Source organism: Pan paniscus, chromosome 16, assembly GCF_029289425.2.
Source record: "Pan paniscus chromosome 16, NHGRI_mPanPan1-v2.0_pri, whole genome shotgun sequence".
NCBI classification, from domain to species: domain Eukaryota; kingdom Metazoa; phylum Chordata; class Mammalia; order Primates; family Hominidae; genus Pan; species Pan paniscus.
The window spans coordinates 7,393,561-7,413,570 of record NC_073265.2 but is presented as its reverse complement, the minus strand read 5'-3'; the positions used below and the strand labels follow the sequence as shown (position 1 = coordinate 7,413,570).

Here is a 20,010-nt window from a genome sequence, read left to right as displayed (position 1 = left end):
AGGATTGTGACCATCGCTGCATGCCGCTTCCAGCCTGAGGCAGCAAACCCCAGTGGCTCCCCATGTCCCTCCCATGATGTGGCCACTGCAGACACCTCATGCTAGCGTGGCACAGTCACTCAGGGGAGATGCATGGGCTTTGAAGAGCTGTGTGTCCGCCTCTGCACCCTGTGGCTGCTGTGGTCATGCTGTATGTGGCTTCCGCCCCTGTGGACACACAAGAGCCAGCATCCCACCCTCAGCACCCCCACAGCGGCCACTGCAGAGATGGATGGGACCCACATTCATGAGGGCAGAGATGGTCCTGAGACTCCAGGGGAAGAACAGAGACCTGCCTGTTTATCTGTAATGTTGTATTTCTTAATAAAACACACAACAAATTCTGAGGCAAAGAGGATAAAATGTTGACACTTTCTCACTTTGTGTGGTGAACATATGGATATTTGTTGTACTATTGTCTCTGATTCCATTTTTTAAAGTTAAATTTTAGGTAGTCATAAAAATTTATGGAACAAAACTGTGAAAGTGTCCTATTCTCAGAAAAAGCAGCAACTTAAATCATCAATGCTAGGGCTCTTCTAATTCAGTCCCAGAAAGGATCTGGGTGCAAACCTCAGAGCCCTCCAGAGGTGGGGTTCAGCTGTGAGCGCAGGGCCAGAAGGAAGCACTGATGGAGACTGTGTCGGGGTCCTGCACTCGGTCCGCAACTGTGGCCTCATTGGCTGGGACAGCGCGGAGTCTCCTGTGGACTGTGTTTCCCTGGAGAACAGGATGAATGCACAGGATGAAGCTGAGGATTGGGTAAGGGCAGCCCTGCCAGAAGGCATCAGCCTGCCTGGGGTGCAGGGAGAGGTGGAGCCAGCTGCGCCACAGCCGGGACATTTGACAACAGCCGCAAGAGTTCTCCAATTTGGAACTTCACCAAAAAAATAACAGCCACTGAGTTAGTTCAGGATTACCACACCCAGGCCCTGGAAGGAGAACAACAGCCAAGCAACTAGAGGGCCAACCTAGGCAGAAACTAAATTCCAGGCTGCAAGCGAGGGATGCAGGTTCCCAGATCCGCCTAAGGTCGGCGCTGCATGAGCCTGGCCTGCCCTTCTCCCCACACAGCCAGGCCTGCTGCTCCAGCCCGGGGGTGCCATTGTTCAGAATACTATATAGGGCGGTGGGATGTCTTGGGACCCCCTTGCATGGGATGTTCCCTGCGGGGAAGGGGGAGACCCTCAGAGTCAGAAGAACAGAGGGCTCTCCCCTGTCCTGTGTCCTGCCATGGGGAGTGCTCACCAGGCTTCTGGCCTGTGCCCTGCACACCTGGGACCTCAAGTGTTTGTGAGAGGACCCCAGCGACTTGTGTGCAAGCCCCTGGGCCTATCTTTACTTTGCCACACCTGGATTCCCAGTTCCTGCCCTGAGCCAAGCAATCAGTGACGGCAGAAGTCACGCCAGGAACAGGCTCATCTGCCCAACTAAAGGTCTTCGATGTGTACCTCCAATCCTGGCTGGGGCTCAAGACCACACAGAGAATGAAAGATCTTGCCCAGGCCAAGCACTAGGAGACACACAGGCTGGTTAGAATAGCTTTTGCCTCCGCCGCAAATGAAGATGGAAGTCTCTATCTTTTGATGTCTCACAATTTTCGAAAGGAAGGAAGGAAGGAAAGAAGGAAGGGAGGGAGGGAGGGAGGGAAGGAAAGACAGAAAGGAAAGAAAGAAAGAGAAAGAAAGAAAGAAAGAGAAAGAAAGAGAGAAAGAAAGAAAGAAAGAAAGAAAGAAAGAAAGAAAGAAAGAAAGAAAGAAAGAAAGAAAGAAAGAAAGAAAGAAAGGAAGGAAGGAAGGAAGGAAGAAAGAAAGAAGGCAGGCAGGCAGGCAGGCAGGCAGGCAGGCAGGCAGGCAGGCAAGCAAGCAAGCAAGCACAGCCTTTTCTGGGAGGGGTGGCAGCTCTCAGTGGGGCTGACCTCGAGATCACCAGTCACCCCAGGACGTGCCGTCCACAGCAGCTGCAGAGCCTCGGCTCCCAGCCTGCAGTCTGGGCTCTCGGCGCTCCCCACCCAGCTGCCCGGGGCTCTGCTTACTTTTGTCCTCTACACCTGTGAGTGCAGCAGAGGGGCAGGCTTCATCCTCTGCTGCCTTAGGAAGGGAGGGTGAGACCCAGGCTATGTCCAGGCTAAAGTTGAGCCCTCAACATGGACACGTGCAACTCACCATGGTAGCAGTGAACGGGATGTTGTCAATCAGGGACGACGCCAGGGCTGAGACCCACACCACCAGGACAATGGCGGCTGTGAGGCGCTGCTCCTCTGGGACCATCTGGAAGGAGGACAATAGCAGCTGCAGTGTTCCATCGCATGCACTTAGGGTCAGACCCACCAGCCGCGAGACTCAGAGGGGCCCGAGGGTGTTAGTCCTTCCTCTTACCCATCACGAGACCAAGGCGGACATAGGTGTGCAAGCCAGGGCCACACCCACACCAGGAGCCTCTGCTGGGTTTCTACCAGCAAAGCCCAGCCATGCCCAGGCCTGCCAGCCCCCTGGATGGGGAGGCAGAGTGACCCTGCCCCTCATCCCCATGTGGCGGCTGCGCACACTGGTCACATTGACCCGATGGCCCGGCAGACCCCTGGGGCTGGGTCGCCTGCAGCACTCATTTACTGAGGCTGGTGTCAATCCCACTCCTTCTCAGACAGGCTTTAAATAAAGGCTAAAAGCAAAAGAGCAGGCATCTGTAATTACATATTCTTCGGAAAAAGTCTCCCTTCATCTCTGGGCTGCACAGGATAGAACAGGTTCCCTGCTGTGCCTTTTTACATAATTAATGGGACCTGTTCTTACCAGAGTGCTTTTTTTTTTTAATTTTTTTCACAAAATCAAAGAACAGTGGCTGGAGTGCCTTCTATTATAGCATTTATTTTACCTTTATTAGCAAAGCAGTTTGTTCTCCAACATATTCTATTAAGTGGAGATGTGCCAATGCCTAGAAGAAAGGATGTGTGGTGAGAATCAGTTTAGAACCGAAAATATATGCAAGATTTAAAAAAAAAGTCTTGAAAATGAAAAGACGTGAACATAAGGTAGGCCCAGATTCCTGCTTCTTATAAAAGATCAGACTCAAATACACAGTCTATAAATAATTTACTATCATATATGCACAACGAAGATTCATGGAGAAAAAGTCCAACAGCAGTGGCAGAAATCCCTCATTGATTTGAGTTAAGGTCCATGTTAAATTTAAATCCGAATGGAAGACTCTCTTTAAGACCTGTGTATAAAGATACTGTTCAATCGTACATAATGAAATACCACTCCATATAGATCTTTCAAGAAAGTCGCATTTCCAATTTCTTTTTAAACATCACAGAGTTTTAAAAGACATTTTTAATGCAGTTTTTGTAATCTTCAAAGAAAGGAAGGAAAAGTCTATTTAACTGGCACATGTAACTATTTTCACAGTACTAGGCAGATTCAGAAAACTGTACTCAGGGAAAGGCAGGAAAGAGTAGAAGAGAGAAGATGAGACGCAGGAGCCTTCTGCCCAGGCGGCCAAGGTCCCACACAGGGATGCCCTGAGGCTCACGACCAAGCCACTGTGGGAGGTCACCGGAAAGCAACAGGTGCCGGTGGCTCAGCTGCCCAGCACCTCTGTGGGTGTGGCCTTTTCACTGTGATTCCATCGCGCTGAAAGACTGCAAATATTGGAAACAGCAGCTTGTCTGCGCTTTTTTCTTTTAATTTTTTAATTTTTTTTTTTTTTGAGACAGAGTCTTGCTCTATTGCTCAGGCTGGAGTGCAGTGGCACGATCTCGGTTCACTGCAACCTCCACCTCCCGAGTTCAAGTGATTCTCCTGCCTCAGCCTCCCAAGTAGCTGGGATTACAGGTGCCCACAACCATGCCTGGCTAATTTTTGTATTTTTAGTAGAGATGGGGCTTCGCCATGTTGGCCAGGCTGGTCTCGAACTCCTGACCTCAGGTGATCTGCCTGCCTTGGCCTCCCAAAGTGCTGGGATTACAGGCGTGAGCCACCATGCCGGCCAGCTTGTCCAAGTTTAAATTAAGCTTCAGAATCTCAATCTGCATGTACAGTTGTTAGCCAACTTTCATTTAAAAGCTATGGAGCCCAAATGTTGGGTCTTCAATCACGATTCTCCATCAAGTTTGCTTTTATATCAACTAAGTCATAAGGAGAATCTCTTTAGAGCAGGGTTTCTCACCCTCGCCCTGCTAACTTAGAGCCAGATCGTTCTTGGCTGTGGGGCTGGCCTGTGCATTATAAGATGTTGCGTAGCAGCCCTGGCCTGGTGCCACTAGATGCCAGTGGCACCTCACCACCACCAGTGTGACAGCCAAAGATGTCTCCAGACACAGCCACTGTCCTCTGGGGGAGTAAAATCACCCCCTGTTAAGAACCAATGTTCCCGGGGGGGATAAAATCACCCACTGTTAAGGAACGAATAATTTATCATAATCCAAATTTTATTAAATAACACTTTAAAATTGAAAAAATATTGAATGTAGCTATACCTTTTATTTTGTTTGATATCATCAGTTGAAAGAAAAATCAGAGGCCTAAACCAGATTAAAATGTTCTGCCAAATACCAAATAGAGATGGTTGTGTGTGTATATGCCCCCCACATGCACACAGAGTATGGTGTGCACCTCTTGATGTGTACCTATAGACATTTATATTTACATATTTAGTGTCATATAATTATCCTAAATATCATGCTCGGCGCCATGTAATGTAAGACAAAATAAAGTAAAATCTTCAAAAAACTTGAATATTGCACCTAATAACTCAGCTCAAAATAAATGATCTCTTAATTTAAAAAAAATCAAAATATGAAGAAAATACAAATACACTCTTTTACAAAATAAAGTAATTATCTAGCACATCCCTATCTATCAAGCCTAACACTGTAGGTATACAATGTGTATTTTACAGTATGTGAAGTTTATGTACAGTTGAAGATTATACATATTACTTGTCTCCTTCATCAGCTTATACAGTGAAAAGATGATTGTGTAGTATAAATCAGGATGTGAAACATCATTAGTCTGTCACAGAAATGCTGATTCAGCAATGACCTGACATCCTTGTCCCACTGAAATAAGCCAATACAATAAATCATTGCTACCACTTATTTCAAAATGATAAACTAGGAGGTCTAAGAGTCCCTTCTTCAGCCAAACAAATGGACCCTAGATAAAACATACTTTTTAACACATTCTAGATTAGCAAGACAAGGTATGGTTTTCCAAGGAATCTCTCTCCCCATGAAAACATTTCCTGCAGCTGTCTAGGAGCGGCAAGACTTGAGTGGCACAGGATGGAACTGCCTGGAACCTCAAGGCTGATCAAGCACTGAAGTCAGAGGAGGTGTGAACACCTGTGAGGTTGTAGGCTCCACTGTTTCTCACATTGAGCCAAGATCCTTGAAATGCACTAAAATTATTCCCTGGCATCCAGAAGAAGCAGACACAGCAGTTTCTGGAGGAAAGCATCCCGCCTGCAGGCCCTCAGGAATCCCACAGAATAAGATGAAGTGATGAGATTATAATCTTGCATCTCCAGGGACACAAGAAGACAAGCAGCATGAATGAGAGCAGAAACAACCAAAACAGATTTAGCCAGACCCCAAAACCGCATGGATGAGAATTCATAGATACTGAATATAAAAGAGGAATTTTGCTTAAAGAAATTAGGGGTTGAAGAGTTTAAAAGTACCAATTAACATGGGCCCTTAATGAGTTAAGAATGAAGGCTGTCATCTCCAGATGACATTAAACCACTAAAAATACTAAAAGAGTGAGTATATAACTGCCAGGAAAGGGGAAATAGAATTTTAAATAATTCTCAATCAAATCAAATAGTCAAAAATTGGCTAGTCAAGAAAACTAAGGTAATAAATCATAATAGAAATTTAAAATAATTTTGAATAAATAAAATGTAAATACAATCAAAATGCACATGAAAACTTGAGGGATGCAGCTACAGGGAAATTTATAGTCTTAAATATACACAATGGGAAATATGAAGCATGAAAATCAAAAGCTAAGTATCCATCTTTGTAAGTTAAGAAAATAACAAATTGAATCCAAAGAAGTGAAGAGAAAATGATAATTTTAAGTAGAAAGTGGGAAAGAGAGTCACCAAAAACAACAACGAAAAAGAGATCATCACTATAAAGATACTAAAATAAACAGATAATGGAGTAAAACTACAAATCAACTCTAGCATTCTTTTGGTTTTATACAGATATCCAGTTGATTCAGCATCATTTGTTGAAAAACTGTTTTCTTTCTTAAATAAATTGCTTTGCCACTGTGGTTTAAAATCAGTTGTATATTTAAATAACACATAACACATCGACAGAGTCTATTTCTGGACTCTCTCTTCTGTTCCCTTAATCTATATCTACCTTTTGCCAGGACCACAGTCTTGATTACTATAGCTTTGTAGTAAGTCAGGAAATCAGGTAAGTGCTCCAAAAGTTGTCCTTTTGGAAAAAAAAAATGCTTTAGTTATTTGAATTTAGTCCTTTGAATGTCTACATAAATTGTGTAATTAGCTTGTCATTCTCTACAGAAAAACCTAGTTCAATTTTTATTAGAATTGCACTTAAATCTGTAAGTCAATGTGGGAATAACTGCACACTAAACAACACTGAGTCTTCTGATCTATAGACAGACTATATCTCTTCATTAGATCTTTAGATCTTTTACAAAAATTTCTTTTCAAAATATCTCAGTAATTTTTGGTATAGGAATCTTGAGCATACTTTTTTTTTAAGATTTATTCCTAGGTTTCTTAGGGTTTTGGTATCATTAAAAATGCAATTGTTCCTTAAATATTTTCCAATTATGCGCTAGTATATGAGAATATATTGATTTTTGGATACTGATCTTGTATCTTCTGACCTTGCTAAATTTATATATTAGTGTGGTAGTACTGGATTTTTTGTAGACCACTTGAGATTTTCTACATAAGCAATCATATAGCCTACAAACAAGAACAGTTTTACTTCTCTCATTTTCATTTTTCTGTGCTTTATTTCTTTATATTGTCATATTACAAGAACTAGGCCCTTCAGTACATTGACTGTTGAATGGAAAAGGTGACTGCCTTGCTGCCAGTCTCATGGAAAAATAATTAAGTTTTTCGCCATGAAGTATAAGGTTGGCTCTAGGTTTTTCAAAAATGCCTTTCATCAGTTTGAGAATTCATGGTTTGCTCTCAAATGCTTTTTCTGCATTTATTGAAATGATCATATGGTTTTTCTCCTGCAATCTGTTAATATGGAAAATTATACTAATTATTGAATGTTAAATCAACCTTGGATTTCTGGAATAAACTTTTTTTGGTTATGCTGTACTATTTTATATACCATAGCATTTGATTTGATATCTTGTTTGGATCTATGTGAGTGGGAGATGGTGATCTGTAATTTTCTTTTCACGTAATACCTTTGTCTTAATATCAGGGTAATACTAGACCTACAAAATAAGTGGGGAACTGTCCTCCACCTCCATTATTTTCTGAAAGAGATTTATAGGATTGGTATTATTTCTTACTCAATGTTTGAGAAAATTAAACAGGGAAGCCATTTGTGTTTGGACTTTTCCTTCTGTAAATAATTTTAATTACTAATTCAGCTGCTTTATTGATATAACTCTATTTTGATTTTCTATTAAAACTTGAGTCTATTTTGGTAAGTTGTATTTTTTAAGGAACTATTCCATTTCATGTAGGTTGTTGAATGTGTTGGTATAAATTTATTAATAGATTCTCTTATTTTTTTTTAATTCCTGTAGAGTTTGTGTTTGGTCACCTCTCTTTTCTTGATGATATTGGTGATGTGTGTTCAATTGTTTCTTTTCAAAGAACCAGCTTTTTGGCTTAGTAGGTTTTTTTCTGCTTTGTCTGTTTCCTACTTTGTTGATTCTGATCTTATGGTTATTAGTTTCTTCTTCCTATGTATTTTAGTTTTACTTTCCATTCCAGCTTCTTAGAGTAGAACATTAGATTAGATAGGTGATTTTAGATCTTTCTTATTTTCTGTTGTATTTCATCTACAAGTTTCCCTCTAAGCTAACTTTAGCTGCACTCAAAAATTTTTTATATATTTTCATCAACATTTTGCTTTATAATATTATCTTATTCCCTTGTGATTTCATTTTTGACTCATGATTTAACTAGAAGTGTATCATTGACTTTTCAGACATTGAGGTTTTCCTAGACTGCTATTGATTTCTAACTTAAATTTGTTGTGGTCAGAGTATATAATCCTTATGATGTAATATTATAATATTGGTGAATTGACTGTGCACACATGACAAGATTGAATTCTGTGGTTGTTGGATATAGTGTTCTACAAATGTCAATTGAATCAACGTGGTTGATAATGTTATTCATAGCTTCTATGGCTTTCCTGATTTTTTTTTGTCTAGGTGTTCTATCAATTTCTGAAGAGTGATAAAATCTTCTTCTATGATTGTGGAATTGTCTATTTTGTTTTACTTTAGTGAACCAATTGCATCTTGAGTATTTACCAGGGACATTTATAATTGTTATATCTTCCTTATAATCTGTCCCATTTATTATTATTAAATGTCCCTCATTATTTCCAATTACATTATGTGTATTGAAGTTTATTCTATGCCACTTTGGCCTTTTATGCTTATTACTTGCATGCTATGTATTTTTCCATTCATTTACTTTCAACATATCTCTATGCTTAATTTAAAAGTATGTCCCATATCATTGCTCAGCCTTTCAGCTAAGATCAAGGGTAAAAGTACATCTCTTAAGAGCAGCATATATTAGAGCCTTACTTCCTTATCTGCTTTCTCAATATTTTCCTGTTAATGGGAATGTCTGCAGTTAACAGAATTATTGATATAGCTGCATTCAGGTCAACAAAATTATTTATTTTCTGTTTGTCTCTTTTTTTATTCATTTCTGTGCCCATTTTTTTGCTTTCTTTTGGGTTACTTGAATATTTTATTTTCATCAGTTGGCTTTTAATAATATTATTATTAAGTATTAAATATTAATATTTTAATTAATATTTTAAATTATATTTTTAGTACTTACTCCATGAATTAAAATATACATACATAACTTCTCTACAAAGTTTTATCGCATCAAGTGAAATGTACAAGCCTTGAAATGTTATAGGTCACTTTACCTCTCCCCTTTCCTCTTATGGTATAGTTGTCATACATATTACAACTATATACATTAAAACTCTCACCAGACAATATTATAATTTATACTTTCAACCACCAAACCTATTTTGAAGAATGTAAGAGGGAAAAACGTTATCTTTTACACTTACCTACTATTTACCATTTCTGCTGTTCTTCATCCCTAAAGATCTAATTTCTCTGTAGTATCATTTTGCTTCATCCTGCAGAAATTCCATTAACATGTCTTATAGAGCAGGTCTGCTGGAAATGAATTCCAGTCATTTCCTTCATCTGAGAATGTCTCTCTTTTTTGCTTTTATTCCTGAAGGATTATTTTGCTGGATAGAGAATTCTGGCTTAAAAGTTCTTTTCTTTCAGCACTTAAAGAAGGTGCTCCACTATCTACTTGCCTCCAGGATTTCTGATCAGAAATTTGCAGTCATTCAAATCATAGTCCCTTGCATGTAATGTATTACTCTTCTCTCACTGTTTTTGAGACATTTTCCTTATTTTTAGTTTTCAGCACTATGATTATGATGTGTCTAGGCATGTTTTCCTTTATTTCATCCTGTGTTTTCACTGAATTTTGTGAAATTGTAAATGTGTCTTTGCAAAGATTGACAATTCTGTCATTACCTCTTCAAATATCTTTTTCTCTTAATCTCTTGCTCCTCTGAAACTATAATTGTTTGTAATATTTCAAAATATTTATTCTTTTTTAAATTTTATTTTAAGTCCCGGGACACATGTGCAGGAAGTACAGGTTTATTACATAGGTAAATGTGTGCCATGGTAGTTTGCTGCACCTATCAACTCATCACGTAGGTATTAAGCCCCACATGCATTAGCTATTTATCTGATGTTCTCCCTCCCCCTTTTCTCCCTTGACAGGATCCAGTGTGGGTTGTTCCCCTCCCTCTATCCATTGTTCTCTTTGTTCGGCTCCCACTTATAAATGAGAACATGCAGAGCTTGGTTTTCTGTTCCTGTGCTAACTTGCTGAGGATAACAGCTTCCAGCTCCATCATGTCCCTTAAAAGGACATGACCTTGTTCCTTTTTATGGCTGCAGAGTATTGCATGTTGTATATGTACCACATTTTCTTTATCCAGGCTATCATTGTAGGGCATTTGGGATGATTCCATGTCTTAGTTATTGTGAATAGTGCTGCAGTGAACATATAAGTGCATGTATCTTTATAGCAGAATGATTTATATTCCTTTGGGTATATACCCAGCAATGGAATTGCTGGGTCAAATGGTATTTTGGGCCCTAGGTCTCTGAGGAATCACCACACTGTCTTCCACAATCGTTGAACTAATTTAGATTTACACCAACAGTGTAAAAGCATTCCTGCTCTCCCTCTCCCTCTCCCTCTCCCTCTCCCCTCTTTCCACGGTCTCCCTCTGATGCCGAGCCGAAGCTGGACGGTACTGCTGCCATCTCAGCTCACTGCAACCTCCCTGCCCGATTCTCCTGCCTCAGCCTGCCGAGTGCCTGCGATTGCAGGCGCGCGCCGCCACGCCTGACTGGTTTTCGTATTTTTTTGGTGGAGACGGGGTTTCGATGTGTCGGCCGGGCTGGTCTCCAGCTCCTAACCGCGAGTGATCTGCCAGCCTCAGCCTCCCGAGGTGCCGGGATTGCAGACGGAGTCTCGTTAACTCAGTGCTCAATGGCGCCCAGGCTGGAGTGCAGTGGCGTGATCTCGGCTCGCTACAACCACCTCCCAGCCGCCTGCCTTGGCCTCCCTAAGTGCCGAGATTGCAGCCTCTGCCTGGCAGCCACCCCGTCTGGGAAGTGAGGAGCGTCTCCGCCTGACCGCCCATCGTCTGGGATGTGAGGAGCCCCTCTGCCTGGCTGCCCAGTCTGGAAAGTGAGGAGCGTCTCTGCCCAGCCGCCATCCCATCTAGGAAGTGAGGAGCGCCTCTTCCCGGCCGCCATCACATCTGGGAAGTGAGGAGCGTCTCTGCCCGGCCGCCCCGTCTGAGAAGTGAGGAGACCCTCTGCCTGGCAACCGCTCTGTCTGGGAGGGAGGTGGGGGGGTCAGCCCCCCGCCCGGCCAGCCGCCCCGTCCGGGAGGGAGGTGGGGCAGTCAGCCCACCGCCTGGCCAGCCGCCCCGTCCGGGAGGTGAGGGGCGCCTCTGCCCGGCCGCCCCTACTGGGAAGTGAGGAGCCCCTCTGCCCGGCCAGCCGCCCTGTCCGGGAGGGAGGTGGGGGGGTCAGCCCCCCGCCCGGCCAGCCGCCCCGTCCGGGAGGGAGGTGGGGGGGTCAGCCCCCCGCCCGGCCAGCCGCCCCGTCCGGGAGGGAGGTGGGGGGGTCAGCCCCCCGCCCGGCCAGCCGCCCCGTCCGGGAGGGAGGTGGGGGGGTCAGCCCCCCGCCCGGCCAGCCGCCCTGTCCGGGAGGTGAGGGGCGCCTCTGCCCGGCCGCCCCTACCGGGAAGTGAGGAGCCCCTCTGCCCGGCCAGCCGCCCAGTCCGGGAGGGAGGTGGGGGGGTCAGCCCCCCGCCGGGCCATCCGCCCCGTCAGGGAAGTGAGGGGCGCCTCTGCCCGGCCACCCCTACTGGGAAGTGAGGAGCCCCTCTGCCCGGCCAGCCGCCCTGTCCGGGAGGGAGGTGGGGGGTCAGCCCCCCGCCCGGCCAGCCGCCCCGTCCGGGAGGGAGGTGGGGGGGGTCAGTCCCCCACCCGGCCAGCCGCCCCGTCCGGGAGGTGAGGGGCGCTTCTGCCCGGCTGCCCCTACTGGGAAGTGAGGAGCTCCTCTGCCCGGCCACCACCCCATCTGGGAGGTGTACTCAACAGCTCATTGAGAACGGGCCATGAAGACAATGGCAGTTTTGTGGAATAGAAAGGGGGGAAAGGTGGGGACAAGATTGAGAAATCGGATGGTTGCCGTGTCTGTGTAGAAAGAGGTAGACATGGGAGACTTTTCATTTTGTTCTGTACTAAGAAAAATTCTTCTGCCTTGGGATCCTGTTGATCTGTGACCTTACCCCCAACCCTGTGCTCTCTGAAACATGTGCTGTATCCACTCAGGGTTGAATGGATTAAGGGCAGTGCAAGATGTGCTTTGTTAAACAGATGCTTGAAGGCAGCATGTTTGTTAAGAGTCATCACCACTCCCTAATCTCAAGTACCCAGGGACACAAACACTGCGGAAGGCTGCAGGGTCCTCTGCCTAGGAAAACCAGAGAACTTTGTTCACTTGTTTATCTGCTGACCTTCCCTCCACTATTGTCCTGTGACCCTGCCAAATCCCCCTCTGCGAGAAACACCCAAGAATGATCAATAAAAAAAAAAAAAAAAAGAGAGAGAGGAGATACAGGGACAGATACACATAAAGAGGAGAATGCAATGTGATGACAGAGGCAGAGATTAGAGTGATGTATCTACAAGAATTGCCAAAGATTGCTGGCAACATCAGAAGCTAAGAGAAAGGCATGGAACAGATCCTCCCCTGAGCCTTCAGGGAGAGGATGACACCTTGATTTCAGACTTCTAGCCTCTAAAACTGTGAAAGAATAAACTTCTATTAGTTTTAAGCCAAAAAAAAAAAACAAAAACAAAAAAAACTTCCTATAAAAAAACATGAATTTGCCGGGTAAAAAAAAAAAAAAAAAAAAAAGCATTCCTATTTCTCCATAGCCTCACCAGCATCTGTTGTTTCTTGACTTTTAAATAATTGCCATTCTGACTGATGTGTGATCTCATTGTGGTTTTGCTTTGCATTTCTCTAAGGATTAGTGATGTTGAGATTTTTTTCTTAAGTTTGTTGGTTGCATAAATGTCTTCTTTTGAGAAGTGTCTGTTCATGTCCTTTGCCCAATTTTTAATGTGGTTGTTGGTTTTTTTATTGTAAATTTGTTTAAGTTCCTTGTAGATTCTGGATATTAGACCTTTGTCAGATAGATAGAGTGCAAAAATTTTCTCCCATTCTGTAGGTTGTCTGTTCATTCTGATGTTAGTTTCTTTTGCTGTGCAGAAGTTCTTTAGTTTAATTAGATCCCATTTGTCAATTTTTGCTTTGTTGCAATTGCTTTTTACATTTTTGTCATGAAATCTATGTTTGTGCCTATGTCCTGAATGGTATTGCCTAGATTTTCTTCTAGGATTTGTATAATTTTGGGTTTTATATTTAAGTCGTTAATCCATCTTGAGTTAATTTTTGTATAAGGTGTAAGGAAAGGGTCCAGTTTCAATTTTCTGCATGTGGCTGGCCAGTTTTCCCAGCACCATTTATTAAATAGGGAATCCTATCCCCATTGCTTGTTTTTGTCAGGTTTGCTGAAGATCAGATGGTTGTAGATGTGCGGTCTTATTTCTGAGATCTCTATTCTGTTCCATTGGTCTATGTGTCTGTTTTTGTGCCAGTACCGTGCTGTTTTGGTTACTGTAGCCTGGTGGTATAGTTTGAAATTGGGCAGCATGATGCTGCCAGCTTTGTTCTTTTTGCTTAGGATTATCTTGGCTATATGCGCTCGTTTTTGGTTCCATTTTAATTTTAAAGTAGTTTTTTTTTCCAATTCTGTGAAGAATGTCAATGGTAGTTTAATGGGAATAGCATTGAATCTATAAATTACTTTGGACACTATGGCCATTTTTACAATATTGATTCTTCTTCCTATCCATGAACATGGTATGTTTTTCCATTTCTTTGTGTCCTCTTTGTTTTCCTTGAGCAGTGAATTTGTAGTTCTCCTTAAAGAAGTCCTTCACTTCCCTTGTTAGCTGTATTCCTAGGTTTTTTATTCTCTTTGTAGCAATTGTGAATGGGAGTTCACTTATGATTTCACTCTCTGCTTGTGTATTGTTGGTGTATAGGAATGCCTGTGATTCTTGCACATTGTTTTTGTATCCTGAGACTTTGCTGAAGTTGTTTATCAGCTAAAGGAGCGTTTGGACTGAGAGGATGGGGTTTTCTAGACATAGGATCATGTCATCTGCAAACAGAGACAGTTTGACTTCCTCTCTTCCTATTTGAATATCCTTTCTTTCTCTTGCCTGATTGCCCTGGCCAGAACTTCCAATACTATGTTGAATAGGAGTGGTGAGAGAGTGCATCCTTGTCTTATGTCAGTTTTCAATGGGAATGTTTCCAGCTTTTGCCCCTTCAGTATGATACTGGCTGTGGGTTTGTCATAAATGATTCTTATTATTTTGAGGTACAGTTCCATCAATACCTAGTTTATTGAGAGTTTTTAACATGAAAGGACGTTGAATTTTATCAAAGGCCTTTTTTGTGTCTATTGAGATAATCATGTGGTTTTTATCTTTAGTTCTATTTATGTGATGGATTACATTTATTGATTTGAGTAGGTTGAACCAGCCTTTCACCTCAAGGACGAAGCCAACTTGATCGTGGTGGATAAGCTTTTTGATGTGCTGCTGGATTCAATTAGCCTGTATTTTATTGAGGATTTTTGCATCAGTTTTCATCAGGGATATTGGCCTGAAGTTTTCTTTTTTTGTTGTTGTAACTCTGCCAGGTTTTGGTATCAGGATGATGCTGGCCTCATAAAATTAGTTAGGGAGAAGTCCCTCCTTTTCAATTGTTTGGAATTGTTTCAGAAGAAATGGTACCAGCTCCTCTTTGTACCTCTGGTAGAATTCAGCTACAAATCCTCTTATCCTGGGCTTTTTATTATGGGTAGGCTGTTAAATATTCATTACTGCCTCAATTTCAGAACTTGCTATTGGTCTATTCAGGGATTCAACTTCTTCCAGGTTCAGTCCTGGGAGGGTGTATGTGTCCAGGAATTTATCCATTTCTTCTAGATTTTCTAGTTTATTTGCATAGAGATGTTTATAGTATCCTCTGATGGTTGTTTGTATTTCTGTGGGGTCAGTGGTGATATCCTCTTTATCATTTTTTTATTGTGTCTATTTGATTCTTCTCTCTTTTCTTCTTTACTAGTCTAGTTGGCAGTCTACCTGTCCTATTGATTCTTTCAAAATACCAACTCCTAGATTCATTGATTATTTGAAGGGCTTTTCATGTCTCTAGCTCCTTCGGCTTCACTCTGATCTTGGTTATTTATTGTCTTCTGCTAGCTTTAGGGTTTGTTTGCTCTTGGCTCTCTAGTTATTTTAGTTGTGATCTTAGGGTGTCGATTTGACATCTTTCTAGCTTTCTGATGTGGGCATTTGGTGCTGTAAATTCCCCTCTTACCACTGCTTTAGCTGCATCCCAGAGGTTTTCTTTGTTCTCTTTGGTTTCAAAGAACTTCTTGATTTCTGCCTTGATTTCATTATTTACCCAGGAGTCATTCAGGAGAAGGTTGTTCAATTTCCATGTAGTTGTGTGGTTTTGAGTGAGTTTCTTATTCTTCAGTGAAACTCCAATTTTTGGTCTTGTTCCACAGCTGTATGAGCTCTGGCAATGTAAAAAAATTTTCTCTAAGTTCTTTAGATTGGATAATTTACACTGATCTATTTCAGTTCACTAACTCTTTCCTCTGTCATAGTCACTCCACTACTGAACCCATCAAGCAACTCTTTTTTATTTAAGGTGTTGTAGTTTTAATTTCTAACCTTTGTATTAGATTTTCTGGTAAATTCCTATTCTCCCCTGCGAACTCCCAACCTTTCATTCATTTCAAGTGCATTTTCTTTACCTCATTGATCATAGTTATAAAAGCTACTTTAAATTCTTTGGTCATTTCAATATCTGGGTCCTCTTAGGTTTGGTATCTGTTGACTGTCATTTTCCCTTGGAAATTTATTACATTTTTTTCTTATTCTTTGTACATCGAGTCCTTTGGTACTGTCTCCTGGATACTGTCAATGTTAAAATATGTAAACTCTGGATTCTGTTTTAATCTTCTGGAGATTATTAATTTTTTTTACTTATAAACTAATTGGCTTCTGACCACAATTTCTGTCGCACTTTCTAAGGGAAGTGGTTCAAATTCAAATTTCCTGTGATCATATTGGCCTGTCTCACACGTGTATCATCCAGTAGCCAGCCACATGCTTGTGCAGATGGTTCAAATCTCAGTTCAGTTCTCTAAGCCTTGCCATCTTGCTTCATGCCTGTCTAGCACATACACCATTCAAGAGTTAGTCAGAGACCTGTATGGATGGTTCTAACCTCAGCCAGTCATCAGTCAGTCCTCTGGGCCTTTGCTGGGCTGGTTTGAGTCTGTCCCCAGATGGTGTTGTTCTGAAATTAGGCTGAGGCTAGTGCAAGTTCATGAACAGAACTGGGGGACTTCTTTGGCTCTCTCTTCTGGTTTTCCCCCACACTCCCTGGCCTGCAGGTGCTGCTCTCTCTGACTCCTCTGGGCCAAAAGATGGGGTTGCTACAGGAGTACTAGCTACCTATGCCACCATGCCACAACATGATGAAGGCCGGCTCTAGGGAGAAATCCAGGAGAGAAGAAAACAGGAAAATCACCCCGAGAGGGTCCCTTCTCCAGGTTTTAACATTCTCCACAATCTACCTGTTTATATTTTTCAGAGTCCATATGTAGTTGATTTTTGTCCAGTTTTCATTGTAATCAGAGGGAGGCGTGAGCTTTAGTAGGTTTACACGCCCTTAGCAGATTGGAATTCAACATTCTCTCTCATTATGACACCCGGTTAAAATACTCTTTTCCTGCCAATATCTAAATTTTAAAATAAATTAAGTTGGCTACTTTTCCTGTGTCCAATCCTCCCCAACTGACTACCTAGGGTCCTGGGACCTCACGCCCCCTGCGGATCCCTCATCAGGGCGAGGGAGATCAGCAAGCATCACACAACTCTGGATAAGGAGGAAAGGGTGCAGGGCTGCCTGCCTTCAGCCGGCATTTGAGAACCTGAACAGTCTCCATGACCATCAGGTGTACCATGGCAGAGGTACAAGCAGGCTGATATCTCAGAAGTCAGGTAGACAGTCCCTGGGATCTCTGGGCTTCCTTTTATCGGATGCCCTGCAGCCTGCGTTTCTGTGCTGATGCTTCTGCTCATGATGTCCTGTCTCATTTTAAAATCATCTTCATCAAAATCTGACCTGAGCAAAAAGAAAAATCTGATTTTTTTGAACCTCTAAAATATATTGAAAGTTCTTACATGTTTAACAGCTGACATATTTAGCAATTTTCACAAACATTTCAAATATACTATAATTGAATTATTTTAAATGAACTTGACTTATTATCTTTGGAGAATGTCAGAGCAAGGTTAGAAAGACTATCAAAATTAGTAAAAACTCATTATAAATCATCGTTACTGCAGACATTTAAAAATAAAAACGTGCCAGGCGTGGTGGCTCACACTTGTAATCCCAGCACTTTGGGAAGCCAAGGTGGGCAGATCACTTGAGCTCAGGAGTTCAAGACCAGCCTGGTCAATGTGGCAAAACCTGTCTCTACAAAAAATAAAATTAACCAGACATGGTGGCGCAAGCCTGTAGTCCCAGCTCCAGAGGCTGAGGTGGGATGATTACTTGGGCCCGGGGAGTAGAGGTTGCAGTGAACCGAAATCGCACCACTGCACTCCAGCCTCAGTGACAGGGTGAGACCCTGTTTCAAAATAAATAAATAAGTAAAAATAAAAATGAAAACGCCTGTGTGTCAATTTTCCTCCAAAATTATGCATGCATCTTCCCAGTAAACTTACTAATGATTCTGTTTGCAAGGCAGCACTTCCTTAAAGACTCAGATACAAGATAAAGTAAGTTAAATGACCCTCATGTTTATGTGCCTGGCAGAAAAGCTAGGTGACCACTCCCGTTCTAAAAATAAACTTCTTGTTATGTTGTTCATTCACATTGGAATCAGAGATCCATTTAAAATCATCTGTAATTTAAAAACTAATCCTATTTTTGTATTCCATGAAAAAGAGATATTAGAAGTGACTTGAATCATTATTGAAAAGCACTAAATAAAGGGAAGAAAATAAAATTTATTTTGGGGGGATTTTGATAGTGATACGTATTTTTTTGTTTAGTTTCATTTCTGTGTTCTCATTTGTTTAGTTTTACTGCTAAGGGAGTATTTTCTCTTTCTGCTGTTTATTTCCCCAAAGGCAAGAAGAATGAGTTATTGTGTCGGTGAACTTAGAGACTGCACAGATCGGTGGCCACTCTGCCTCTGTGGGGTAGAGCACATGAGGACAACCGTGGCCTTCACCAGCATTCCTATGATGAAGCTTTGCAGTGAATGAACTTTCTTTCACTCTTTTACATTATGTCATTTCTCGGATCTTAACATTTCTCAAGACGGTTAAGAATATAAAAGCTACATGACTTACATTATAAGCCCTATAGTTTATGAGGAAAGGTAACTAATATTGAAAAATAACATACACCAGAAATGACGGCTAGCCAGGAAGAACTTGGAAGGCAGCAGGGAAGCCTGATTTAGGATTTAGCAAGAGTTATCAACTATTGACATGAAATTATTATATGCAACCTATAAATTAGAGCCTTTATCCTGCCTATTATCAGCACTATTCTTACTTTCAATGACAGAGTCTTGGCATGGCTAAAGATGTCTCACTGGCAGAGACACAAATAAATCCAGACCCATGGGAAGGCTTTCCAAACCCCCTTCACACCCAAAGGAGGAAATGAACACACAGGCATGAACAGGCCTGCATGGAGAATTCATCGCTTAGGAACCAAGAAATCCCCAAAGCTTCCTAACACCGCTGAGAAATAACAAAGTTATCTTTTTCTCTTTCTTCTCAGCTTAAGAAATCTGATTAAATATCCTCACAAGAAGCCTTCTTAGGTGAATCCATGTGAGAACCACTCTCCTCACAGAACCTGTGAAAATTATGATGAATGACTATTACACCACTTGATATATGGTTTGATTTCTAAATATAAGTACACGTATTTCAAAAACGTGCAGTCCTCATGAGCCAACATCCCATATTGCTTAGTCTCCATTCACTCCTTTATTTGTTTGATGAGTATTGAGTGCTTACTATGTGGCAGCACTGTCAGGACCACCCAGGATTCCACAGTGACCAAGATAGACACACATTTGCTGATCTCCTGGAGCTTATATTCTGGTGAAGGGAGACAGAGAAAAAGTTTATATATTCACATATTTGCCACAGATATATATTAGAGCATTATTACAATGTGTCATAGGTAATAATCTGTTGGAAGAAAAGGAACACAGGAAAGTAGTCAGCAATGATGGAAGAACTCCTTCCACAGGGCCAGGGAAGGCTGCCCTGAGGATGGATATTTGAGGAGACTCTAGAGAGGTGAACCACCACCAGCATGCTTGGGAAGAGCATCCCACGTAGAGGTGACAAGTACAAATGCACATTCACCTAGCAAGAAGGCCACCGTGTCTGGGGTCCAGCCCCCTGAGGCCGGAAATTATATGTAAATGGCAGCTGCAGCCAGGTCATTTGTGGCTTTATAAGTCATGGTTGAGGCTCTGGATTTTATTCCAAGTGAAAGAAGGACAACATGCTGCTATCAAAAGCACCAAAAGATCCAAGCAGCCCTTCAGGTCTAACTTTTCAGCATCACAAGGAAAAAGAGGAAGCAGTGTCTCATTCAAGGTTCTCAAACCAAACGGCCGCTGAGAAGCCAGTAAAGTTCCTTAATCTCTAGCAGAACCCTAAAATGCATGGCAACTCTTGTTTTATTCCTACTATTTATAATGGCAGGTTTAAATATGATTTTGTAAATTTTTAAGCCAACAATTAAGAGAATGCAACTATTATTTATAACTTCAAAACACTGAAAAACAAGACGCAAAGAAACTTTAACAATATACAACATCAGCACATGGGAAGAGGAAGTATCAAGGAACTATAATATAGTGAATATAAGGCATAACAGCAAATATTTTAAAATTAGGTCCCATTATATGTTCTCT

At 42.0% G+C, this 20,010-nt stretch overlaps 1 protein-coding gene across 11 annotated transcripts in view; it reads right to left on the bottom strand.

The window, feature by feature from the left end:
• OCA2 (OCA2 melanosomal transmembrane protein) overlaps positions 1–20,010 on the bottom strand; it is a 381,861-nt gene that overhangs the window by 151,078 nt on the left and 210,773 nt on the right. For 9 of the 11 annotated variants that reach the window (XM_055099067.2, XM_003828056.5, XM_063596986.1 and 6 more), the window contains 2 exons: positions 2,914–2,973; positions 2,205–2,309 (listed from right to left, as the gene is read on the bottom strand). The exons of 1 other annotated variant lie outside the window; for it this stretch is intronic. In XM_055099067.2, the coding sequence (XP_054955042.1) occupies positions 2,205–2,309; positions 2,914–2,973 (165 nt within the window). Of the gene's footprint in view, positions 1–612; positions 760–2,204; positions 2,310–2,913; positions 2,974–20,010 lie in introns of those variants that run through there. One more of the 11 variants, XR_004666399.3, reaches the window with a different exon arrangement.